The following is a 27807-nucleotide window of genomic DNA, read 5'->3' as shown; positions in this document are numbered from 1 at the left end:
CCTAGGCTATTATTAGACCAGCCAGCAACTGTGGCTCTTTTGATTATTTCAACAGCTGTTTTTGTTGCTTCTCTAAAGACCCAAAAGCACAGCTCTCTCCTCCCCCTAGGAACTGCTTACCCAGATAAAGGGCTGTGTCAGGATCTGTTCCAAGACTGCTAAGGTGGATCTGCTGTTGCTGCTCAGGAGCAGTCTGTCAGAGCCCCGTCTATCTTCTGCAGACTTGTTAAAGCCTACCTCCTTCCTAGGTACCTCCATTATTCACAGACCTTTATCAGGTATCAAGCCAGTGATGTGTTGTTGCATTTCACAGAAAACCCTAACGCTGTTTATCACTTGAAAATACCAACATAAACTAGAAGTGTAGCACAGCTCACAGTCAGAGAGTATGGATGAGTGCATCTGGCAAGCACTCACTAGAAAAGAATTATTTGTAAGAAATGGAGCTCTAGATATCCACCCTCTGTCTCTACTCCCTTAGAGTCCTTGCAAGTTAGCAGATTTTGCAGCTGAGAGAAGTGAAGAGTACGCAAACGTACTGTCTTACACATTCCTGTATATTACCCTACATACACTTGTTCTATAGGCATTTAAAACCTAAAGAACACCTCTAAGCTTGAATGCTTGTGACATTTGTACACCAACAGTGTCAGCACACCTACAGACAACATACTCTGAAGAATTCTAGCTACTGGTAAGCAACCTCCTTTTGGAGGCAATGCATATTGCATATTATTGAATGTTTTTTGCAATAAATGTTTCAGAAATATGGTTCGAGTATTACATGCAATGTTGCCTTGCATTTTAATTTTGTTTAAATGCTGGGAATTTTTACTTGTTTCCAGTAGTACTGATTGAAAACTGTTTCCAGTACTGTTTCCAGTAGTATGTTGGTCATTGCTACCTGAATCTTGTATCCACATATGAATTGTATCTTAGTTTGATCTCTTCCTTTCTGACGAAATCCATCTTCAATCAGTTCCAGGCATTTCCCTCTAGCTCTAAAACTCAGTCCCTGTCCCAGGGGCATTTCCCGCTGGCAGAGCTTGGTATATGGCCAAGCAGTTGCTTCAGAGACTTCATCACTTTATATAATTTAGGTATTTTACTTTCATCTTTAAGTAAGACTTCCCTTGTGAATGCTAAGGAACTCTTGATGATCGTCAACATTAAATGATCCTTCCATAATGTATTATTTGAGATTTTGGGGAACGTTTTCTTGGTCATAACTACTCTCTTCAGCATGTTTTTCTTCAGCCTAAGATCTCTCCAAATGTATTTTTCAGTTTTATATGCTTGGAAGCCTCTGTGTTAATTTCATCAACAGCAACAAAAGATTTAATTCAATCTTCTGCACTCTTTGAATTTGTGTTATGTTCTATGGTATATTTCTGTTTTTTCTTTCCTTGGTAATTTTACATGATAGCATGCTTCCTTTCCTTACCCCCCGGCAGTAGTGAAACACATTGTACAAAAAGGAGATATTCAGGAAGCGGAAAATGGATGATCCTTGTCACTCTTCGTGCTTAGTGGCGTTTAGGAGCTGAATATGGGTGCTTCATTTTGGCTCCACAGCAAAGAACCAGCACACAAACACCACATACTGTTTGTTTTACACAGGAGATTCTCTTTTGTCTCTCACACATGCACATACAAGCAACTTCCCTCCCTTCCGCTGTTCTGCCTCATACTTTCTCCGTTGGAACTTTTTTTGTGTTTTTTGTTGCAGGTGAGGCTTTGCGGCACAGCCTTATAGCCTTATCTGTGACAGCAGTGCTCCACTGAGGAACTTTGTATCCAATTCAGATCATGTACAAGACACGCTGATCTTGCATTCAAATTTGTGAGGTGAGATCCTTTGACTAACATGCTATCCACCCATGCAGAGGTCACCTGAAGCATAAGGCTTTCGAGAACCCATACCTGCAGTGGAAGGTTTGATTTGTCTCTTATATAGTGCTGCTGTACATCCAATTTTATACCTGGCCGTACTTCCTCTTATAGTATAAAGCCTTATGTCCTTCTAAAGTGTAATCATTACACCATTTGAACACTAAACATTCCAGTGAAAAAAAGCCTCTGTTAAGGAACAATGATTGTAAAGTCAAGCACTGAAACACTAAGAAATGCATAGACAATCATTTGTATTCCCGCATTATATTTTTCAGTTTTGTGATCACATACATTTTTTTCAACCTGCACAATCTGCTTTATTCAGTGTACAGAGTAGATGGTGCTTAGTGAGTCAGCACAGATATTGCTCAACATTAGGATTACTCAATGTTTTGTTGTATCTTCCTGGTCTAATTTGTGGTCACATACTTTATTTATTTACTGTCCCTTATTCACCTGCTCTGAAGCTGAATTTAACTTCCTTATATGCTCTTTTTAGTGGTGGAGTCATCTGTAAAAACGTTTATGACTTGGTTTTACAGTAACCATATGACGTGAAGAAGCAATGTAATTTCAATTTTAGATATGGGCAACTGAGGCCCAGGAAAAAAAAATAAAAAAAATATTAAAGCTAAAACTACACCTGACTTCTAAGTGTCCAACTTGAAACATGCCCAGATTGTTCATATCACTTCTGCGCTCTAAGTGGGTACCTCACCGGTTTCAAGTGCGTCCGTGAGATTACTTCAAGTCCTGAAGTAGTTTAAACCACCCTAACGAACCCCACGCCAGGAAACGCATCCTCCTGGCGCCGAACTAGCGCCGGCCGCCGTTTGAACGCCTGCCTGCCCTCAGCCCTAAGCCGATGGGCCGCCCAGGGCCCAGCTCGGCAGGGCCGGGCAGCTCTTCTACCCCGCCGGCACCCCCCGGTGCTCCCGGCTTCCCGGCCCGCTCGCAGTGACTGCCCTTTTCCCCTCCTAACCCTCGTCGTGAAGGGAGGAAGACTTCGGACCCCCTGGCCGCAAGCCCTTCGCACGGGGCCGCTCGGGTTCACATGCCCCCCCCCCCGGTACTGGCGGGGACGACCCGGCGCGGGGACGCCCCGGCCCGGCCCCGCCCCACAGGGCACCCGCGAGGTGCCCGCCGCGGCGGAGCGCTGCCCGGCGGCGGCCGCCAGGTACCTCCCCCCGCCACCGCCTCCTCCGCCCCCTTTTGTGGCGGTGCCAGGCGGCCGCCGGGTTTCCTGCTGACGCCGGAGAGCCGCGGATGGGCAGGAAAGGCCGCGGCTGCCGCCGCCTCTCCCTCTCCCTCCTCTCCTCCCGCCCGCCGGCTCCCGCCTCGCCCCCGCTCGCCCCGCCGGCAGGAGCGCGGAGCGGCCCGCTCTGAAAGCTCGCCGGGAGAAGCGGGGCGGAGAGGGCGCAGGTGCGGGGCAGGCCCGGGGATCAGGGGGGCCGGGCGGCCGCGCTGAGGGGAGGGCGCCGGCCGCGGGCGGACATGGTAGCCCCCGCTTCTTGAATGCTGTCAGCCGCCCCCCCGCCGCCGATGGCCGAAGCCTGGAGGCTGGAGGAGGACGAGGAGGAGCTGCGGGAGGTCGGCAGGAGGCACCGGAGGGTCGCCCTGAGCTCGGCGGCAGGTGAGGGGCGGGGGCGCGGCGGGCCGCGGCGTCGCTTGCTTCGGGCTAGCCCTGGCCCGCTCCCCGAGTGTGAATTCCTGTCGGAGGCTGGGCGGCGTTGGCGGTGCCGCCCCAACGTGCGCCGTCCCAGTCGGCTTCGCCCCGGGTCGGGTCAGTTCAGCTCCGGTGCATCTGAGCCACGGGCTGGCGTTAGCCCCGAGCGCGCTGCCAGAGGGCTCTCCGGCCCGAGGCTCAGCCCCGGAGCTCGCTCCTTCTCTGAGCTAATGCTAACGTGGACACGTGCTGTCAGCCACAGGCACATCCAGGTGCTTAAGATGCCGTATCAGGAAACAAAATACCGATTTTTCTAGAAGGCACCAAGGTGGAGGAACGTCTAGGCGTCAAAGTTGTCCACATGTAGCCGTTTCCGTGTAGGTATGGGCAGCAGGCCTTGGCGAGCAGGAGGCAAGAATCGGCATATACGAGAAGGCATGGAGACAGGAGCTTGGGAGCAAGCAGATTGATAAGTCTTCATGGAGAGACTTGGAGGTCGCGACAAGCTTTTATTTGAAATGGTGAAATCCAGTGGACCCTGGCAGCAGTTGAAAGTATTTACTTCAGACGTCATTGTTATTTGAGGGGCAATGCACATTACCACCTTTCTGTAGCCACTGAGGTGTGAATGCAGCGCTCCTTTTTCTGTCAGTGTAAAAGCCCCTCCAGAATGAGTCGTTTTCCTACGGTCTGTTTCCAGAGAAGATCTCAGCCGCACTGCATGTTTAAAGTTGAATTTCAAATATTCTGATTTTTAATAATTATGATACAACCTTAATGATGTAGTAACTTATACAATTCATGTGGTTTTGCATCCATTTGAGCAACAAGAAATTTAGTGTCCCCTCGTAGATGGCAAAAACACAGCAGTTTGGAGGATCACAGAAGAAAACTTGCAACAGGCAGGCGCTATGGCTTCCAGTGACCCTAGGTATGTCACCACATATCTGGACAGGTGCGGGATTAGTAGGAGCCTGTTGAAACTATTGTGGCTTGGCACGTGTGCAGGGTTTCACCTTGTCTAGGGTAGGGTGCAAATAAAAAAGTGTTGATTGCTCTATGGTTTCCTCAATGGCTAAATGTTCATGCTGCTAGTTATGATGTCTGCTTCTTAAAGGTGTTTCTTTTGGAGATTTTTATTAGCAGAAAACACATAATTGGTTTGATGGACATTATATATGTATATAATCTTTGCCGCTTTCTTGTGAAACAAAGCTTGTTCCTAGAGTTTGTCTTTGGCACAATGCTACTAATCAGTAATAAAGGGCCTGGGTTCTTTTTTTTATTTTTATTATTACTTTGTCCTGACAACGCCCCTTTGAAGTGGGTCGGGCACTGTTTACCTTACTAGTGAAAAGTATGTGTGAATGAACAGCATTCTGCTTTAGCTGGCTCACCTTCTTTCCATCTGTTTGCAAGACTCTACAGTGGACAATGGCACAGACTCCCAGCAGAGCATTCTTAAGGCATCCGTGAAGAATATCGCCTGAGGTGGATGAGTTTGCTGTTCTTCCCTTACTTGACAAGTCTCTTATACCTTTATTTACAAACCTATTGAAAATAAGTGGGGTTTTTTTGAGGTGTCATATGTAGTTACACTGCCAAAATGGTAACGTAAGTAGGTGTTAAATAACCCATTGGATATTTTTGCAGGGTTTAAGAAATGTAGTTGCATCTTAGCAGACTCTCAATTTAAGCATTTCAGTCTGTTAAACTAATTGTGAATGCGAACAACTTAGACTTCTGGTATGCTCAGCTTATGCATGAAAGTGCATAAGGACAGTTGCTTACCTTTGTCCTGCACATACAAGGTGTGTATGCAAAGTGGTACTTGAAAGGTGAAAGTTCACAAATGCTTCTGACTTACTAAACACTCAGACATGTAATTAGCACTGTTTTATTGGAGGACCAGAACACAGGAGACCAGAATGAAGTAGTAGTATTTTCCTTTGAAGCTAGTCACAGTTGTGCTATGCCAGATACTGTAGGATGAAGCCAGCTAAACTAATCTAACAGCTTGCCGCTGCTAGAGGTGTGATTTCTTTCGTGGATGTGCACTTCTGTTCTTTCTCCTGTGTCAGCTCTGCTGCTTGTCTGACCTGTTGGTGAGTGAAGTCACTGAAGTTGTGGTTTGGTGGCAGCCTGGGCTGATCTACCTGGTGGCTGCTGAGACCTTTCTTTGAGCCCTTGTGCTCGCTAGGACCTGCACCAACCTGTTCTGGTGCGTTGGCTGAACAGAGAGCTATTTTTCTTGTTCTCTTCAGTGGATGGGAGCCTGCTGATTCAGCTTGCTGGAATGGTTTTGTACAAGTTCTAATGAATGTTGAAGCTGGCACAAGGGAAAGAGTAGGAACATGCAGCCGGAGGGAGGTAAGAGACTATGCCAGGAGTTAGTTTGGCTTAGGTTGCTGTGAAACTGCAGCCTGAGAGCTGTTAGAGATCTACTCATGTGGTGTTATTTATTTGGTTGGGTGGAGGGGGTTGGTTGGGTGGTTGGGGTTTTTTGCTGGATTGGGTTGGGGGCTTTTTTACTGGTTTAACAGCTGAAGAGGCTTGCTTAAGCACTAGACAAGTGCCAGAGCTGATGTTAAAGCAGGGAATGAAAACTTGGAGACATATGAAGATGAGATGGGCAGAACTGTCCTTGTCCATGGAGTTGTCATAGATAGCTCAGCTGACTTGTCTGACTGCCTGTTTTTACCCCACTGCATGTCATGACGATGGAATTGTTTTCTCTGAATTCAAGAAAGCTTTTTAATTAGCATGCTCTGGAAAACCTGCGAGAAGATATTAAGTAGAGCAGTTTGAGACTCTTCTAATGAAATTATTTTCCCTTTGAGAAAATTCTGATTGTTTCATTATTTTTTTTATATGTACAGGGGTTTTTTAAGTGATAGGGAGGAGAACTAGGATATGTTCTTTAAAAACTTGAGAAGAATAAAATTAGCTGCATAGGTTCATTAAACTGAATCATCTGGTCACCTGCTGTGGGAAAGGAAGCCAGTCTTGCTGGAAACCTTTAGGTTTCTTTACTGTAATATAAATAAGTAAAATAACGTGATTGATTTCTATCCCCCTTGTTTCATATTTCTGTCACATACATCATTGCTCTGGGAAGTAATAGAGAACACTGGATTTTTTTTGTTTAGAATGTTAGTATTTTTATTTAGTTTGTTTTTAATAAAGTGGAAACAAAAAAAACCCCAAACAACCACCACCACCACCAAACTAAACTAATATCCTATTTCCCCATAGACTTACTGGCTCTCTTCAGTTTGACTTTGGACCTTAATCTGGTGTACTTTCATATTCTGACTAGATTTTTATTCCGTGACTACTGACTAAAATAAGTGGACTTGCAGGAAAGTTTATAGTGAATATAGTAAATCTTAGTTATGAACTGCATTGGTTAATTGGGGTTGGACTAGATGATCTTTGAAGGTCTCTTCCAACCCAAACTATTCTGTGATTATGTGTCCTTGCTGCTGCATTAGGCCTGAGGGAGTATCTTAGTATTCTGATATTATCTAAAGTGCACAAGAAATTTTTAACATATTCAGTATCTGTGTTATTTCACTTTGAATTCTGGTCAGTGTTCCTGGAGAAAGAATAGCCCATTGTGAATGTGGCAGATGTCTCCTTACTTAAAAATAAAATAAAATTGCCAAATACAGAAGTCAATAATGAAATTTATTTGAGTTCATAATGAAAAGCTATTGTGATTAGTACTTTAATGTGTGGTTAAAAGTACAGATGGTCAATAATACAAGGAAAGGCTTTGACATAATTTAATATTGCTCTGTTTTACTTATCACAAATGCTTGTCTGTGATTTGTTCGCACACAGCAGCTGTAAATTTTGCACACGAGTTTTGCTATGCTTACTGAACATCTCTGTTTTCTTTCTGTTTGTGTGCCCCCTGCCTTCCCCGCCCCTCCCCCCTTCCTGTTTCTCTGTAGTATTTCAGATGTTTTCTGGAACTTTTTCAACTCTAGTGGGCAATTTTAGATTATGGGTGAAATAATCTATTTTTGGTTGGTTGATTGACTAAGTGCTTTGGGTTTTTTTTTGCCAAAACAAGATCTAGCTCAGAGTTGGATCAATTCTTTACACTCCCACAACTCCCACATCAAACTGGTGCTGACTTGTTTTGGAAGCTGAGAACAATGAGCTGTGTCCAATATAACAAATTAATGTTGAATATTTCTCTACTCAACATGCTGAGAGGTTATGGGGGTACATTTGTGTAGTGTGTCTGATGAAATTCAGTGAACATTAATTTGCAGGCATCATGGACTTTTTACAGATAAATGAAGAATTTGATACAAGAATGTTCAGCAGTTGTTCCCATGTTAATGCAAAATACGTGTTTGGCTTTAAGAAGTAAAAAATAAGATGGTCTGAAATTCTTCATGAAATTCTTAAGTCTGAGACTGATTAAGTGATGATGTCCTTTTAGGGTTCACTGGATCATTAACATGAGCAGCTTGATGTTAGTACTTCCCAAGGGGTGCCAGTGACCCTGGAGCAGAGAGGAAGCATGATTAGGAAAACGGTGGCTCTAAGAGTTAGTAGCTGTGTTCTTAAAATCTTAACTAAATCTTATATTTAAGAAGTGGAAAGATCTGCATCTTACAGAACAGAAGTCAGCATTGTTCAGCTGGAAACTTCTTTGTCTGCATGCTTGTGTCCTTCACACAGCTATCTGGAAATTGTTTTGATTGTCCATAGCAACAGTAATCATTTATCATCTCTTACTGAGAGAAGAAAAAAAAAATCCCGATGGAGCAGATCAGCTGTCTTGAATAAATGCAGAAGGTCTACCTACGATCTGCTAGTCTGTCCACGTGTACACAAGAAGCCCTTAAAAAGAGGGCTGATAGGAGAGTTGGGGGGGTGGGAGCGGGTATTTGCTTTTATTTATTTATTTAATCAGTTGGCTCACAAGTTCAAGAAGTAGCAGAGTTGGTTGCCAGCTGGGCATCTCTTCCCTCTTTCTCCTGGGATTCAGTCTGTTTTGTTTTTGTAGTCCCAATGCAGGCTCAAGGGCTTCAGTTTTAATAATTGCTTGAGGCACCACCACAGTAAAAAAATTGAAGAGCACAAATAATGTAATTCTTCTGTAATAATCTCTAACTGGTGCTAATATATTGTATCATGTAAGTATTAAAAAGATTACCTGATTAGGCCTTTCCCATAGCCTGTTGAAGATACTGCACACATTTCCACTAAATTACAGAGTCTTTGAATGTAGCTTGCTTAAGGTAAACATAAGATACTAACTAAAGCTTTTGTGGAAGTTAAATAATGTAGCCTATGTGTCAAAATTCACCAACATATCTTGAAATTCAAGTGTGCTGTCAGTGGCAAGAAAAAAAACCTGCTTACAGTTACTTGGCCAAGAGTGTAGACTGAACCACAAAGAATGTCATGTCTTCTGAAGAAACAACCCTTCTAAAAATGAAGGCTGCTCTAAGGAAAATAACAGAATAACTTCTGATAGTCAACAGGGTCATTCCCTAGCCAATGAAACTGTAGAAGGACAAATAATAATAAGTATTATTATTAAGTGATGAAATGGACCTTCTTCATTTAGGTTATAGCCAAAGCAAGGCACAAAAATGTATCTTTGCATAAGGAGCAGTGAGTTTGTAGCCAGAGAATAACCCATTGAGTTACTGCCGGAAGACCGTGCTGTTAACTGTGTTGCAGGCAATCATTTCCTGTCAAGGTAACAAAGGATAAATCAGGGTTGTTACATAAAGAATGGGGATGGACAGCAAAGAGCAGAACGAGTCATAACCTCATTGCAAGAAGCTTTTACCATAGTCGTTGTTGTTTACAGATGGAAAAAAACTTTAATATTTGTAAATAAATTTGTCAATGTTTACTTTTGACAGTATAACCTTGATTTAAAATCAGAAATGGAGAAGCAGTGTTGACACTCTCTCCATTAAAAGTTGATGTAGTTCTGTGTGTGTTGTTTCAATAAGTATCTCATACAATATGTGCAGTATGAAAAGAAATTTTATTTTGATAGCACTTAAAGCCATTGGACATAAACTTCTCTTGATGCTTATTACCTATAGTTAAATACAGTGCTTTACATTTAGCATGGTTTAGTTTCTTTGCTTTGATGATTTTGTGTTTATGGCCATGGAAGTGTTGGCTGGAAGAGAGTGTCCTGCTTGAACAGGACTGTTGCCGAGGTTAGATCCATCCAGCCAAGGCTTTGCCTAGCTGTGTCTTGAAAAGTCTCCTAACAGAGAGGGATTTGCAGCCTCAGCGGGAAACCTGCTTCAGTGCTGCAAGTGCTTCACTTCTCCTAGTGAAGGAATTTTTCCTCATATTCAACCTGAACCTCCCAAGCCACTGTCGACTAACACCAGGAAGAGTTTGCTTTTGGGATCTTTGTTGCTACCCTTCAAGTAGCTGCGTGCTGTTGTTACATAGCTCTTTTGCCTCCTCTTTGCCAGACTAAAGAAGTCTGGCCCCTTCAGCCTTCTCATTGCGCAGTCCTGCCTCGCTTATTCAGGTTCTCAAACTGTCCAAAAATGAAGTGGAAGCACTGGCTTCATTGCTGGCCAAGATTTTTACTCTTCTCTTGAAAAACAACATGCACCAAAGTTACTGAAGCATTCCAACAGCAGACTTGGGAAGACAATATATCATCTGTTTATCTGTGGTTTATGCTTGGCAAGCATCGTTCCCTTCAGTGAAGGACAAAAATAAGTTTTGCAGGAAAGCATAGATTTAGTGGTTGATGGCACTTAGCAGGAAAACTTCCTTTTTTCCCCTCAACATTTTATGAATTTTGAAAGACACAGGTTTTTATGGATGTTGGTATTTTTAAATTGACCATCTGATGTAGTGCTGTGTTACACTAACTGCTTCAGGTGGTGGTGCAAATCAGCAGACATTTATATGGATTGTGTGTGTTATTCTAAAAACATCAATTTGACGTTCTGACTTGAGAATTTAGCATCTTCTTACAAGATTTAATGGAATTCTAAATAAGATGCTTCGAAGATGAACTTAATTGGTTTATGAGGTCTTGCATATGTTACAAAACAAATCTATACCTGCTTTCTATGGCTGTATGTAGCTGTATTTGGGTCCAGTTTGAAGGGCTGGATGAAAGCAAGGCTGAAAATGTTCACACCGTAGTAGAAGCTGAATGCAACAGATCTTATTGTTCATTTTCTTTCCTACTGCCTTTTTTTCCCTAAGCTTTTTAAGAGGTTGTTGTATTTATTTTGTGTGTGAGTCACCACCTCAGTCAGCTTGTTCAGGCTTTTGGAGCAAATGGGATCAGATCAGAAAGTGCAGAAGATTTCAAATTATTGACATTGTCAGCCCTATAACTAATAGGTTGTACTGCCTCAGCCTTTCAGAGCTGTGATAGTAGCTCATATGTGCCCCACTGCGCAAACTGAAAAAAAACATGGAACAAGAATTTTATAATTTTCATGTCCTTAGGAACATCATACTGGATCAGACAAAAGGTTCATCTTCTCAGATGATGAGATGATGAACCTGTTTCTTACAATTGCCTACAAATGTCTTTTGGGAAGTATGCAAGAAACATCTCTTAGGATTCAATATTTACTTCCAAGAGAGATTCCTTCCTCTCTGCAGTCAATGTCTTAGCAACTTCTTGGAAGCTGCATGTGAAAGGCCCTGCTAAATTGTTGCCAATGGATTTATCTTTCATAAGTTTGATTCCTTTTTTTGAATCCACTTACACTTTGATCTTAAAATCTTACATGGTAGTAAGGAACACAATTATTGATTATATAAAATCAGTTACTACCTTTTACTTGCTGGTTGGTATTTTTACTGGGTATTCACTAGTTCCTGAATTGTGATGATAAATTTCTCTATATTTTGCTTTTTAAAGATGGTTTTCAGCATGGTGATTTACACTTTTAAAAACTTCAGTAAATTTTCAAGCACTGTGTTTCCTACAAAGGGGTTTCTGATCCATTCTGCTTCTAGACAGAATATTGCATGCGTAAAAGAAGCCATTTGATTTTTTTTGTTCAGCTATAACATTTTGCTTCTATTTATAAGAGATAAGCTAAAATGAATATAAATTGTTTTCTTAAGGTGATAAATTTGTATTCATCATGCACTCTGTCTTGCATTAAAACCTGAGCACTCAATGTCACAGATCTACACATGAAAATTGATTCAGGTTGTGCACATCTGTGCTAAATCATTTACAAGAATTTTTGAGTGTACAGTGTGCTGTGATGTTATTCATTATTAAAATACTGTTGGCTTATCCTGTTGTAGCGATGGGACATAAACGCCTGGAAGCAAGGTCAGCATTTTGATAACTTTCTCATAATAAATTGCTCTGTCAGCGTGCTGTATTCATTGTGTAACTGTCCGTATTGTAAATATAGGGTACAGAAACTAATAGAAATGTGGGACTTTGGATCAAAGTAAAAGTTTTGGAAGAAATCTCTCTCCTTCTTTGAGAACAGTATTGTCAGGTGCCACAGTTTATCTTACGGCAAATGCTGTAAGCTTTGGCATTTGTCATAAGCTTGTCAACCTTTGCAAGTATGTCTGACGAAACACCCAGTGGTCTCCAGACTGGAATGAAGAAGTTCACCTGAGAATGGAGTTCCTGAGGGTGGGACACCCTGTTGAAGCAGGTAAAGACAGTGCTTGGAAGAGTGTCACTAACAGTGTGGGACAGGTATCGCTGAACGATGAGATAGGATAATGCTGCAGACCTCATGTATCCAGCACTCATGGGCGTAACTTCACGATGACAAAATCACTTTTTCTGTGCTGGTGTGCAAAGCTTGCTGTAGATAACCAATATCATCTCTGGGAAATGCACAGTAGCTGCTGCCGTGACGTTAGGCACGCTTCATTTCTCTAATTGCTGTCCACTAGCTTGATGTTGGTGGATCAGTTTTTAAGAACAATTTAATTGAGGTGTGTCATTATGGTATTTTACTCTTGGCACTGTAGCAATGTAGAGGTACTTATTAGTGTATTTACAGAGGCTGGATGCCTCTGACAGGATCTGTAGGCCTTTTTGGTGTGTGCACGGGAGTGGCAAGAGGAGAGGTCTGGGAGCGTGTGGGAGGAGAGGTATTTCTCCAAGGTACCAAAGAAATCAAACAGTCTCTGCCAGCATTACCAGCGTGCACAGGAACCATGGGTTTATCTGCAGTAAACACAGGATCCCTTGTTTTGAGGGTTTCTGGATGCTTATGGCTTTGACATCCTTTTGCTTCTTCATTTAAGGCTGCTTTATGGGTTTTGCAGCCTCTCATTGGGCAGTAGGGAAACTGCTTCATGTTACCGTGAGTAGCAACAGAATGGGTGGAATTTGCATTTAGAAGACTGACAACAAGATGCACTAACCTGATGTCAGGGCTGGAAGCAGCTAAAAAATTACTTTTATGATAGCTGCTTTTTATATTGTGTATTTTTTGAGAGGCTGTAAGAAGTCCAACGGCTAAACATTTGGAAAAAACAAATGAGAAGGCTCCGTGAAATACTGTAACTTCTCAGGAGCCCAGAGTTAGGTGCAGTCAGCTCTTGCCTGAAGTACAGGGGCCACATGTGAAGAATGAAAGGTGTATGCATGTAATATGAGTGGTTGTTTATAATGCATTTCTTAGAATTGTGACTTACAGCTTTCATTTTGTACACAGAGACACAGTATTTTTATTATGATTTGTATATGTTTTGTCAATTGTGTTGAATTCAACCATGTTTTCAGTTTTTAATTAAAAATAATACACCAAGCTGTGTGTTGTGATCCATACTCATTTTTACTGAGCATGCTTGAAGTTCTTATGAAGTGATATAAAAGCCCTGTGCTCTGGAAGGATTGCCTGCCTCTCTTTCATCACAGCAGGTGGTGTTTCTGTTTCACGACTTACTATTTCCTTGTTGTGCCCCTCTTCTTTCCTCCTGTCCTCCTTCTTTATAAAACATTGTTATTTTCTTCTCTTTTGGAGCTTGGGAGAATATATGTATGTTCCCCACTGGTTAGGCAAGTGGACCTGTGTTAAGAAGGCAATGGCACTGGTGTCCAGTGACTGCATCTTTTCTGTCCTTGTCACAGTCATTGAGGACCCATGGACTTCCTCAGTCATCTTCTGCTCTTTGGCACTTTTACCGATTAGCCAGGACTTCTGATGTGCTCCCACTGTTTGAACTGGGCTCCCCTTTCAACTTCCTATCTCAAGTTGTATAAGACCCTAATTCAGTGTTGGTCAGATGAGTCTGCACACCTTCATTTTCCCATGGACCGGCCTGATGCAAAAGATGTGGCTACAGAGCAATCAGATTTATTGCACAGACACGCCTTCTGCATGAGGTAAAATCACAGTGCAAGGAATCCAGCTGTACACAGTGACTTCTGGTCAGGATGGTCCTCAAGGACCAAAGAGCACATGTATGCAGATTTACATGCACACGTTACACCAGTAACGAAGGAGTCTGAGGTACCTTAAAGGGGATTTGGTATATGTTTAACACTTCACTTGGAGTAGATGTGGATAAACTCATCTTACACCTCAGTAAAATGTCTTCAGAATGCCAGGTGACTCGCATCTTAAAAAATTAATTTTGGATGCTGATGTTTACGTTATCAAATAACATGCATTAAAATACGACATGTTTCAAGAATAGAAAAGTGCTGGGCTTCCTGTTCTGTGGAATACTATCTTAAAGTTGCACAAGTTTTAAGCATGTGCCCAATGCTAATGGATGAGGGTTATCTCAGATTGCAACAATTTATTGGTATATACCAACATTATTAAACAAATCAATTTTTATGCCTTTGAATTAATCCCTTTTATGATGTTTGTAGATCTTGTAATCTTTCTTTTATGATAAAGTGCAAGAGACCTTTTTGGGAATAATCCATTTTGTGGTACTTAAGAAAAATCCAGTGCATGTGAGAAGCAATTGCTACATTCACTTTCCCAGAATTTTGTATTTCTGTATGGCTGTTGGGCAGTATTACCAATGTCACTGGAGGAAAACATTTTGTTAATAGGCTAATTTCAAATGCACTTCTATAGAAAATCAGTACTTGCAACAAAATCATTGAGGTTTAAGAATGTTCTTGTTAGGTGTCTTTATGTGGACTGGGTAAACAATTTTGGGATTCTTTCATCATAAATAGTGACAAGGGACCACAAAATATTTAAAGAACAAGCTATTGAGTATTTCAGTGGTATCTTAAGAGAAATAAATATAGTTATTTGCATGGTACAGTTCTTCTGGTTTTATAGAGGTTTTTCTTTTATGGTTGAGTGTGTTACAATCTTTTCTTTTAATGAGTAATTTTATTTCTCTCTGCATCATTTCATCCTGCTAGTCTCCAAATTCCTCCCAAAGTGCAGACTTATGCCCTTACTTCCACTCACCATAATGTCCAATTCCTAAATTGGAAGCAGTGTCATCTCTATTGCTGTCAGTGGCTTCACGGGATGAAATAATCCAGAAAGGATTCTTCTTGTTTGTTTATTTTAAAGCTGAATTAGTTTCCTGTGTTACAAAAGTGGGAGTATCTTCTGCTGATATTGCTATTCAGCACTTTATGGTGAATCCATGTCTTGCGCACATTAAATAAGGCTTAACTACCAAGTGCATAATGCATAAGGTTACACTGGAGACATTTGTTGTTGAGGTTTGCCATCTCAACAATCAAAACATTGTTTAGGGTAAGCAAATTCAGAAAACTTAATTGCCCAATGGGACAGGATTGTTAGGTTGGCAGGGAGAGTGGGAACGGTGAAATTTGCAAAGTGTTTTATGTCCAAGAATAAATATTCTTACTATATAGCATAGTAGACGGAGATTATGTCTTTTGAAGGTAGGGTGTGATTTATCAAAAATTGTAAATGATTATCTAAAACGTATACAATAAAGGCTGTTTCTACAACACATGCTTTTGTGCTGTGTAGGTCAAAGGAAACTGCTTAAATGGTGGAAGTGATATTCCCTGCAGTCATAGCCTCAGATTATCCTGCCTGTGGCCAGGAATGCACAAGTTTAAGAAACTGCTGTTTAACAGGAAAAAATCCAAAACAAACAAACTAAATGCCCTGCAGAATACTTAAAGAAAATGGTTCTTTTTATATTATTTTCAGAAAGCCTTTTATCATGATTGGCTCAGTCACTCAATAGCACTATTTCTCTGTGCATATTTCAGGTCTCCAGGCATAGAGTGTGCCCTAAATTAGTGTGGTAAGGGGCATGTTGTGACAGGTAAGTGCACCTATGCACAGGTGTTCAGAGCTGTACTTTTGGTGCTGGTTGTGCTGGTCCACAAGCAGGGCAAACCCCTGAGGAGAAAAAGAATTGAATACATTTGGATTTTGGATATGGCGTATGAATGTTTATAAGATGCTCTGTTAGTACAATGTAGGAACCACAAGTTTTACACATGTGTAACTGTATTGCATTTATTGCGTGTTGTGTATCAGGACCCTATGGCAGGCAGACATACCGTACCATAAGGCTCTGAGCTCTGTTGTCTAGTTGAGGAATATGCAGAGCCTCTACAGGCATGCTGAACCTCTGATTTGGGAAGAAAGAGATAGTAGCATGCTCTTGAAAGGTAATTTCTTTTTATAGGCAATGCTAGCAGCATCAGAGAAATGTTTTTCAGAAATGTAGATCTAACATTTCTGAAATGCCTAGAGAGGAAGGTATTTTGTGATTATAAATCTTTTGTCTATCAAAAAGTTGAGCCAATTGGCATTTTCCTCATGAAAGTAGCAAAAAAAATTAAGTAGTACGGCTTGTCTTGAGTAGCTCCCACTGTGATTCTGGCGGTGTGCAGATACCTATGTCTGCTTGTACCTGAAGTACATAATCTAAGAATTACATTGCACTGATCAGCTGGGATGTCTTGTATGAAGATGTGCAGATTTGTACTTTCAGGAGTTGCTCATTTCTTGAAAAAAGAGCTTTAGAAACAATTGTCTCCTAAATTTCCTTCTTAAACAAGTGTGGTAAAAGGTACAAGTGTGGTAACATATGCATATGCTTCGTATATTTGATTGCCTATATACTTTATCATTCACAGCCTGAGAACAAGACCTGTTCCCAGTGCTTGGTTTGGTCTAGGTTCTTACAACATGGACCTTTTTTAGAAGCAGTAAGAGCTTACACAGTCTGTTTCCTTTCTCTCTTGTTTCTGCATTAGGCGCGCTCTTATGCTGGCATGTATGTTCCCACTAATGCATGCACACTTTTGCTGTTGCAATGAAGGAGTAACATAGGAGCAAGAATGAGGGGGTGGAAATTCAGAGTGACAAGAACAAATTAGCAGCAAATGTAGCACTGGCAAATGTGGCCTCTGTCCAATAAATTTTCTTTTCACTTATATATTGTACAAGTGCACAAAAGGCTTTAAAGATTATTATAGTTTATTGCTAATCTCTTTAGCAAGTTAAAGAATATGGTGTTTGGATAATTACAAGCTTTATGGTGGTCAGTAGGTTTCAAGGTTGAATACTCAACCACAGAGGTTCAGTGCGTTCTTAGGTATGTGTTGGGGTCCCCTCCCAGCCATATATCAGTCATGCTTAAGGGTGGGGGAAAAAAGCATTACACCAAGTATGAAAACCTGCAGGAATGCTTTGTCCTTACAAGATTTGGTTACTGTTTAGTATTAAAACTGACAGACTAGTGTAATTTCATTTGGGGGGGTTATAATGTATTTTTTTCTTGCAGTGTACTGCTCTGGAATTCAGCAGCATACTGTAGAATTCAAAGCAAGTATAAAAACTGTCTGCCTTTACAATTATAAGCTTTGAGTGTGTCCTGTTTTTGTGGCCTTTTGGAGTAAAGGGAAAGCTATACATAAACTAAATGAAAAAAGTTTCTTCCAAGCCTCTCATTAATCTCTCCTTGAGCCTTCTGCCTTTTAAACAACTGATAAGGGACTCTGCTGTTACGATACTAAAATACATAAATATATGTTCAGTTTTATGGGTTTTGTTGTATAGCAGTTCCTAATAAAATTGAGTGAAATTTATAGTAGATTCTATACAGTGGAATTAACTTGTGTTGTTCTGACTCCTTACCTGAGAGAAGTGCTAAAAAGAATGAAGAGTTGCTGTGAGCCACAGTGTGCCTTAACAGAATGGAAGACAAAAAGATTGCAGTATTACTGGCAGTTATTGCTTATCTCAGTGCAAATAAAGCAACTAACATTGACAATCCTGCACAAAAGCAGACCTTTATCCCAGAAAATGTGCAGTTTAGTTTGACTGAGGGCCCCATCCACGTTGGCAATTTGAAATGGAAATTTGGGGCTCTTGATCTAATGCGGTTGGCTAATGGGGACTGTTGGACCATTTAGTTATGATCAGATGGGTAATAGTCAAGATACATGTTACTAAAACAATGGTAGGAGCCGTTGCATTTCTACATGACGGACTGTAAAGCTGCTGCATTGATCTTGGTGTGTAGGTTTGTTAAGGCCTGGAAGCTTACAAAAGTATGCTCATTGGGGATTAATGCATTCTGATTGGGGGAAGTTGTATAGCCTCTTTCAGCAATTGCTATTCTGAGACTATGACTTCTCTGTATATTTTGTATTTTGGTGTTCCCAGCACTGCTTAAGAGCACACTGTTCCCATTGCTTGGTTTATCTAGAGGTTTTCCATTGTTACAGAAGTATTGTTACAAGCATCTCATGCTACTTTTCATTATGAAACCAGTGCTCTGCCATCAGGGGCTATAAACAAGAGATGGAGACAGGTGGTTGCTCTAACTACACCTCTTCCTGAAGAGTGTTACGATGTCCTGCCCCCTCTGGCGGCTGCTCAATTCAAGACCCATAATTAAGATGAAAAACACAGTATTTCCCAGAAATGGAAATGGTATGTGCCTCCCTTTGCTCCCTTCAGCCAGTTCAGCTTTTAAAAGAGATCAAGCTGTGAGATGGGGTTAAGAGTAGGAAATTACCTGCCTCGGGAGGTAGTTGCATTGGAAGTTCCTCAGCAGCTTTGCAAGTTCGAAACGGCAGAATGTGTATTAACTTTCCACTCATTTTTCAACAGCATTTCATGTTTATACTTAAATTTTTTTCTAGTGAGAGCACGCTTTTCAGTTGAAGTTACTCCTAGCAACATGATACTTTGAAGAAGCAAAATAAACAGAGAAAAACAATGACTCTGTTTGGTGTGAGTTGCCTTTTTCCTTTTCTTTGCTTGTCTTCCAGAGACAAGAGTGAATGCCATAAAAGCTATTGTTTTCTGCTTTGGTGGTCTTTTTGGCAAAAACTTAAGCTATTCTGAGTTTGTGGAGCAACTGAAATAATGTTGTGTCAGTTATTTTTCTCCTGATGGTTATGTTTATATTTTTCTTGAGAAGAAAAACTGTTCTATCATATTAAAAGCAAACAAACAAATAAGATAATTTTCCCATGCTTAAAGGGTAAGAGAATCACCAGTTAAAGAAATCTAACCCTTTCTAAAAGCAACTGGAACATGACATTTCTGTCTGCTGCTCAATCTGTGAATGCTGAAAAAAGGCATAATGTGTCCGTGGTATTGATGAAAGATACACAGCATGATTTTGTAAATAAACACTTGATTTGCCAAACAGTTGTGGTATGAATAGCAGATCTTTGTGTGCTGATGCTTTCCTTAATTCTTCTGCAGTGCTTAAAACTTGGCGCCAGTCTTCCCAACCTCAGCCAGGAGTATCTGACTTCTTCCACCTCATCTGCTCCACCTGCCAGCTCCTTGACTTCTTGCACTGTATCCTGCTGCTGAACAAAGATGATGTATTTCTCCGACACTGGCTGTATTTGTATAAGGGCAGCAAAGGTTTTGTAAAGATTAGATGATAGTATGAAGTGGAGAAAATCTCTTTAAGTATGGACTGTGGGAGGTTGGAGGATGGTCAGTTCTTATGGATTGAGAGACTGCAAGTCTCTGGCTATGGGAGTTGTGGATTGAAGGACACGCAGGAAGAACTTCTTTTTCTGTCTGTGGAAGAACCATCGTTGTGCTCTGTGTCTGTGCTATCTGAGTTATCTGGCAATATCTGCCGTAGTAAAATTAGACATGGTAGCACTGCACCACCTCTAGGGTAGTTGTCAGTAAATCGAGAACAGATCTGCCATGCTAGCACAAATTCTGAACTACACACTGTTCTCCTCTATCAGGTTAGGGAGATGATGCTGATTTTCAAGAACAGTTCATTAGCCAAAATAAACTTAGAATCAAACAATCCAGTTCTCTAGCTTGTGAGTACTAGCTGCTTAGGAATTCCTAGCCTATTTGACTATAGCTACATACACAGTAAGGACTTGTATTACTTCAGCAACACAAGGGTAGGAAGAACAGTACTGGTGTCTCATCTGTGGAAGCTTGCATCTGGAAGATATCATCTGTCACTGGAAGTGGAATTTTTTCCTATAAATTTCCCATGCTGGAGTGCAGACTGCTCTGTTTGTTCATTGTGCATGCTAGGCCAGCAAACATTCAATGTTTGCTCTAATCTGACATGCGGTTTTGGCTTCCAGAGTTTAGAATTGAAGGATATACAGTATTGTGCTAGAAAGACATCATGTCCCGTAATGTTTTATAGCAATTTATGTCTTTGATATAGAGGAATATTGGTAGTGCAGGATTTGATTTTCAGATCCTTGCATCTCTACAGTTGTCTTGCTTTTTTCTGTTAGAAAAGATTACAAAGAGATCTCTCAGTTGTTGAGGTAACATGTATAGCGTAAAAGAGAATCAGCTGTGGACATGCACTTTTGTGACCTGGCTTCTGCAGGCCAAGGATTTGCCTGCAGAATGCAGGAATAGGATCTGTGTGTGTGTGTGTGTTTAAATGTAACATATGTACATGTGTGTGTGTATTAATAAAAAAAAAAAAGGTTTGCCTGTTTTCTTCTGGACTTTCATATTCTAGAGGTGTGTGACATCACTTGAATTGGTGCTTGTATGTAATGCTAAAACAGCATCAAGAACTGCAAAATTTAAGCACTAAATTGAAAGATTCAGCTCTTTGAGTCTCTTGTTATACTTGATACTAAATCAAATTTAAAAGATTAAGTTCACAATAACCTTAAACAGGTGCAGGTTTTATTTCTAATTTAAAATGCTAACGGTGTGCTTGTAGGATTACATTTCCCTCTGTTCTTTTTTAGGAAGACCAGTGTACATGTGGATGATGTGCTTTCACTAAGTTTAGCAGTAAAATGTGTTAAAAAAAAAAAAAGTTTCCTGTTTCAACATTTCAATAAAACAAAAGGGAAAAGGGAGTTGCATTGATTTCCTGAATGAGCCGGTTGCAGTGGTGTGGCCATGCTGTGGTGGATCTGCCAACTGGACGTGGGCTGAGGGGGAGAGCTCCTAGACGCTGTGTTTACATTGCTCTGACACCTTTTCTTCCTTCTTACTGGTTTATTCACACCATCTTTTTAGAAGTGGGAAGGTTTTGTCTGAATACTGCAAAGTTGTGGCTGTGTACATAACAGGGAAAACTGATAACAAGCAACATATGGCAGGCAGATTTCAGTAGGAAGTCCTGCCTTATTTTTTTCAGTGCTCACAGGTTAGGAGATTACATGAGCAAATGATAAGGATGGAAGGAGCCTTTCTCTGTGTGTTTGAACAACTGTTGCTGCAACTCTGGTTTGAGCTATACCGTGCTGTTTCTAGCTAACAGAGTAGCACACGGTGTTATGAAATGGAGATCACTGTGAGTCAGAAGCACAATAAATTATATACTGTGTGGCTATGACAGCTCAATAGGAGCACCTATGGATAGAAAAAGTATTAGATACTTCTTTGAGCACTGTTGACATGCAATAATTTTTTACCACTTTAATGAAAACATAATCAAATAAGCACACAAAACTTGGAGAGGACAATATTTCTTCTGTACCTGAGATAAAGCTACACAAACAAATGTGTGCTACTAAGAACAAATTTTATTTCAAATGCAGAGCTTTAAGGTTAAAAATACAATCTGTGAGTATGAAATTTTTTTTAGGAAGACTCTTATTCTTCTGTATAGACAAGCTTTTCAGTAAAGTGTTTACTAACACAGGAAAAATAGCCTTCTGTTTAAAGTACACACAGATGGAATCAGAAGCAAAATTACCATGGTCAGTGGAGATTATATATAGCTGTAAGAATATTCTTCTAATTGTATAGTGGATCCTTCTGTAATAAATGATTAAGCCCCCCTCTAATTTTAGAATATGCGTACCTTAGGAGGACACAAATCTCAATTGCTTCTTTCAGGTAGTTGAAAAGGCATGCGGTAAGAGATATGCTGGACTTAGAATAATAACTGATAATATGTGAATTCTGATAACAGTGGTTATTTTTTAATGCTTGTATGATAATCTTAACTCTTAGGAGAAGTATTTTATACTTTCTATGCGTAGCAGAGCTTTAAAAAATAAAAAAAACTTTTAGAAATTTATCTAGAGATGGCTTTAGCAACTGATAAACTTCTTTTGCTGAACAATTTATCTGAGTTGTTATGATTGTACCGTGTAGATTTTTATTTGCAGGTCAATCTCAGTGCAAATAAGCTTCTTGAAATACTCATAGGATTAAAAAAACCCTTTCTGAAAACACAGAAAGATTCAGTATCTAGAACACCCAGAAGTCAAAGAGTTAATGATGGGGCTGCACTGGATTCAGTGTATTTGCAGATGTTGCTGCAACCAACTGGTGATTTTTCTCCCATCCTGTCAGGGAACTCTGCCAGCCATGATTCATGGAATGATTTTTTTGCGCTGAGTAATCTGTGGTTTTTCTTTTTTCCTCTTCCTTCTCTCTTATTTTTACCCTAAACTAAGGTCCTATTCATTTCAGCTAAAGGGAGGGGAAGCTTCCAAAGCATTAATACAAAACGTTAACTATACTGTGTTTTGAGTAGAGGAATTTTAACAAACTTTAAACTTGCAGTAATTTTATTTGGTCTCAGGCAGAGTAGTCCAGTATAGAAAAACAGTTTTGTAACAGAACTGGCTTTTGGTTTTGCTAGTAATACAGTGTTACAGTTCTTTTAAGATTTCTGTACTAGTATTGCTAAAGAACATCCAACTTTTGTGCTGATATTATGCCTCCTTTCTCACAGATCGCTCTGAAAGAAATAAACCAGACTGCCGTTCTTCAGGGTAAGAACCATATTTCTGTATTTATTCTTCTATTCTTTTCCCTTTTTTCCTTAATTTTTTCCTTTTATGGGATGAACTAGGAAATTAGCCAGAAAAATAAAAACGCCATTCTTCTACTTCTCTGTTTTGGTAACAGTAATGAAATAGCAAAATAACTTTGTGTTAAAGGTAATTGTTTTATATTCCTTATGGGCAAAATTTTCCAGGGAATTAACAGGGCTTACTACACTGTAATTGTGTGCACTTCGCATCCAAAGGCTTGTTTATATATCACGTACCAGGGCTGTTTGGTAAAACTGTGGTTTAAGACAAGAAGCCCTCATGACTTTTGCTTCTTTGAACTGTTTGCTTCTGTAGCAAGGAAAATAATTCTTAGTTCAGTCAAGAATAGCAACACTTTATTCCATTAACCCTGATCCCATCATACGTAAGGTTTCAAAACCAAGAGAAGCAAAGGAATGGGTATTAAACAAAACATGCGCACACACACAGACATATTTTGTGTTTATTTAGAATTTCCATCAGCATATGCCATGAACTTAGAAGATATTGATTTGCAAGGCCACATTTTCTGTTAAGTTTCTGAAAATTCTGTAACTGTTATCCTCTTGCTGTTTAAAAAATCTCTTTCTCTTTTGCCTTATTTCCAAACTCTCCCTCTCAATTCTCTACCAGGGAATAGGATTTTGTCCATATCCTGGGGTGGATGATGGGATTTTAATAAAGTGAAGTGATAGAGCAGACCAGCTAACGCTGGCTCTCCCACTCCTTTCTGAAAAGCCTTTCTAAAGGATGCCCCTGGTGTCCAGCGTTATGACATGACATGACCCTTTCATTTGAATTTTAGAGTCTGATTATTATTTTTTTCATTACATTTTTACAGTACAGTGGGGTAGCTTTTATAGCCAGAAGAACAGAGGGAACTGTAGCCACTTCTTGTAGCACAGTTGATGTGTTGTATCTACCATGTGATGTGATGGAAGAGAGGATGCTTTTTCCTTCCCTCCCATATCCACAAACAGCACTGTAGCTGTTTCCAGCACTATGTTTAAGTTGCAGGGGAGTATTGCCTTTGTCTTTGATTACTTATATCTACTTAAAACATCAATCGCTGTATTTCCTTTTATAATTAAAAATACTTAACTTTTTTTCCTTAAAATGATGCAGCTACAGTCTACATGTTTGAACTTTTATTAGATCATGTCATATTACAATAACGTCAAATAAATCCAAATTATTATCAAAAGGAAATCTAATTTTATCTAAGTGTTCAGTTTAAGGTTGAAACAGTTTCAGTCTGTTCCCCTTTCTTCTGGCTGGTCCTTTCCACCAGCACCTTTTTGCTCTGGAGTGTATTTTAGAAGTTCTAATTTGGAACAAAAAGCAAAGTAAAACTTCATATTTTTTCCATGGAATTGGAATTTCAAATGTGGACCAGCTCTGACAGTAAAACACTGCCCTAAGTTATCTGGGTTACAGATTCCAAATTCTCATGTGGAAAGCACAGATAAATTAACAGTATAATGTAGGTTGCTAATAATGTTGATAAAAATGCAGCTTTCAATAGTCTTTCATTCCTGTCAGTAGAGCACGTACTTTGTAACCATATCTATGCATCTTCTGCCCCCTTCTCAGTCTCGCTGGCCATCGTGTCATGATAGTTTTGCTTTCCAGGATGAGCTATGAGGAAGAAAAGTCATTGTTTAAAGAGTAGTGTGGTTTTGTGCATGTCTTGCTGCTGCTTCTAGGCTAGAGCCTTAGATGACATACTCTGCTAATTGATACTGCTACACTCTGTGGTTCATCTCTCATTATAGTTTGAAGCATAATCCAGTGGTGACAAATTGCTGGGTGAGATTCTTATCCCCAGTCTGGCCATGTCATGTCTGGGAAAAGAGCTGCAGCTGCATGAAGACCAGAGCCCCTTCCTGTAAGAACTGAGGGAAAACTAAATAGTGAAGTATGCAAGGCTTAATTAAAGTGCAAAATACACTTCTCTTGTAACATGGGCAGCATTTCAGAGCTGTTTTAGTTCCACTGGGGACAGTTTTATGGCTTATGCCGTTTTATGATGAGCTACTACACCCATGACACTTTCCTCTCTGTGGGCAGCTCATGGCCAGGGAAAGAGAAAATACAATGGCTCAAAGACATCTTGTCTACTTTTTACTTAAGCTGCATGTTGTGGGATGCATCTCTTGAAAGTGCAATGTACCATCCCTCTCATGATCTAAAGCAGAACAAAAATGACCCTGCAGGTCTTTGTACTTACACTCAAGGTCTAGTAACAAGAATTTCTGCACTAGAATTACTATAAAATAATGGAGGTGGACATCGGGATACTAGCTGACCAGATGAAGACATATGCAATGAGCCTTAAGAAAGGTAGATATCCTGAGATGAAATAGTGGGTGTAGATGTTTCCAAGAGAGAGACAGAGAAGTAGAAGTTTATTTCATACAAAGCCCTGGTGAGATCTTGCCCAGAAGTCTGTCCAGTCTAATCACAAATGTGGAACACAGGGATAAGAAGAGACAAAAAAACCCCAACCACCACCACCACTACCAAATCCTCCTCAGGCTCTGTAAGGTTAAGTTTTAGTCTGGAATACAATCAGCTTAATAAAAAGATCACATGACGATATTTCTTGTGATTGCAGGGGTCTAAAGCTTGTCCTTTCCAACACCATGTTCTTATACGTTTCTATGTCTGTGTATTTCTAGATCAGCTTGTGCTTGAGTCTTCTCAGTATTAGGGATGAATAGCTTATATACAATGAAACAGGAACAGTTTTAAAACATAGCTCAGACATAATTCATTTGCCATGAGAAGCATATAAAAAACTTCTAGATAGAACAGTATATAAATGGTCTTTAATATAGTTCCTTTTATTATAGGTTGATGCCATTTAGATGAAGCAGGGTGAAACATATTTATAGCGGTATCAGGAATTCTGAGAAATACTCTGGTTTTGTTACTAGCCTATCAAATGTTTAGTATGGGAGAAATGCTACAGGAAGGTGGAGTATTCTCAGTGGTGATACTGGATCTAGCATGACACTGGGAAGAAATTTGGGAAGCGGGTGAACCAAAGACCACAGGTAATGTTTTAAAAGGAGGGAAACAGATACTAGATAATGCTTACAAAATGCGCATTGATACACTATCTTTTGCCTCTTTTGGCAATTAGCAACCATCTGCCACACAGGAGAGTTTAGAGAACAGGGCCTGTGGATATCTTTTTCATGTACCGCTCTGCACTGATTTTTCTTGTTAAATGTTAGCACATTAGTAAGATCAAAACAGATGTTCCCTGAATCCAGATTATACCTATTGCTATGTTAAATTTTTATCAAAACATTTTTATCAAAACATTTCATGACCTAATATTAACCATCCTTCAATTGTTGTATTTCACACAGTATTAAAAATATGTCTATACTGGCAACAGTGATCTGTAAGTATCATTATTTCTTGATTTTACTGTCAGGTCGCACACTGTTGGCTCTGATAGCTTCAGGTCATGCCCTGCTGTAACACAGGTCAATTAGGTCAAAAGAAGTAGACCTTTTAGTCTTATGCCTCTAAATGTTTTCAAACTGAAAATTATATGATAGTAATAGAATAGAAGATTTCAGGCATGCATATATTTGTAGTTAATTCCTGAACATGAGCAAAGCTCGTAGAAGGAGCTGGATTAATTTCATTATGCTTTTTTTTTCCCTTTGGGGTAAGGATTATGGATCAAAAAATCCTGAAACACAGTCTTGTAATGTGATATAATTTGTTGTAGTTGCCTTGACCTTGGAGATGAGAGGATGCAGGGAGCTAAACTGCAACAATTTATTGAGAGATTTAGTAGCATATCAATCACTTGAAGTCAAGTAAGAGATTTTGATTTTTAAAAACTAGGAGTCTACTGTGAAAGCTTGCCCTCAGAATGGGGTGGGGGAAGAAAATAATTAGTTCATTTCTAGGTTTTACTGGCATATAGTCTGCCGGCTGATTGTAATGTGCTAAAGTTCTTTTATAGCTGGTTGCCTTCACTTGATTGAACTAAATTGGGCTGTTTTATTTAAAATGCATCAAGTCAACAATACAAATAGACACAACCCTTCTTTTGTTCCTTTATAAAGAACCACTTGAAGTGGCTGATCAAAGGGGCTACAGATCCCTTTAGTGAGGATCTGGTAAATCAAGCTATCATTTTTATGAATGGTGTTTTGTATCTTACTTTGGTTTTAGTTTTTTTTTATATAGCAGAATTCCATTAGTGAAAGCTTCTCTACATTTCTATTTTGTCTGCTATATAATGTTGATCTTGTGCAATTGTGTTTAATAAGTATTACAGTAATGGTCTGACTATATCTTACGAATGTGTTTTCCCAGATAATCTGTGAAGCCTGAAAGACACCTTTTAATTAAGATCTTAAGCCTTTAACAGAACATGAAGGGAGTCTTAAGGCACAGGCCTAAGAATGTAGTGGAACTGTCCTCACTTTATAGTTAAACTGATGTGCTTTTACAAATCAATATGTTTTTGAGATCTTGAGAAAACAGACAGTAACAGGATTTTCTATGTTGTAACCATTACGCTCAATCTGTGGTTAGTCATTTAATAATTCCAGTTTTGCATATCTGAAGGGCAATACGAGAGTCCTTCCTTCTGCTGCAGAAATCTTTATAGCTCCTAATCCCTGAAGCCTGGGGTTCTAGTTTGAAGCACAAATTGCTACTGACATTTGTGCGTGTAACGACTTGAGTTGTTTTGTCCTCAAGAGTAATTTCACTGCTAATTTTGTAGGCCACTTAACAGACTTTGTGTATTTTAGGTACATTTAAAAGCCAGGGTACCATATTGGAATTTGGCATTGAAAGAGTGACAAGTGCTCTTGTAACCCTACTGAAGACTTCTACCTCTCTCTTGTGCCTTGGTCCAATGGACAATGTGGAGAGACTGCTGCTGCTGCTTCTGTACTGAGAAATCATAGAATGGTGGAAGTGTTGATGGGAAGGGACTTCTGCAGGTCATGTAGTCAAACTTCTTGCTCATAGTGGGGAGATGCACACTACGTCAGGCCAATGATGTCTT

The 27807-nt window shown here is 40.0% G+C and overlaps 1 protein-coding gene across 7 annotated transcripts in view; it reads left to right on the top strand.

The window, feature by feature from the left end:
- Window positions 1-27807, top strand: part of SH3D19 (SH3 domain containing 19) — a 124060-nt gene that overhangs the window by 33503 nt on the left and 62750 nt on the right. For 4 of the 7 annotated variants that reach the window (XM_069785145.1, XM_069785102.1, XM_069785095.1 and 1 more), the window contains exons 1-2: window positions 3389-3526; window positions 22676-22715. In XM_069785145.1, the coding sequence (XP_069641246.1) occupies window positions 3409-3526; window positions 22676-22715 (158 nt within the window). In that variant the 5' untranslated portion in view covers window positions 3389-3408. Of the gene's footprint in view, window positions 1-1729; window positions 1849-3388; window positions 3527-22367; window positions 22716-27807 lie in introns of those variants that run through there. The other 3 variants (XM_069785119.1, XM_069785126.1, XM_069785111.1) reach the window with 2 other exon arrangements.

Source organism: Haliaeetus albicilla, chromosome 1, assembly GCF_947461875.1.
Source record: "Haliaeetus albicilla chromosome 1, bHalAlb1.1, whole genome shotgun sequence".
Classification (NCBI taxonomy): Eukaryota; Metazoa; Chordata; class Aves; order Accipitriformes; family Accipitridae; genus Haliaeetus; species Haliaeetus albicilla.
The sequence above is the reverse complement of the archived record's forward strand: the minus strand, read 5'-3'. Positions and strand labels throughout refer to the sequence as shown.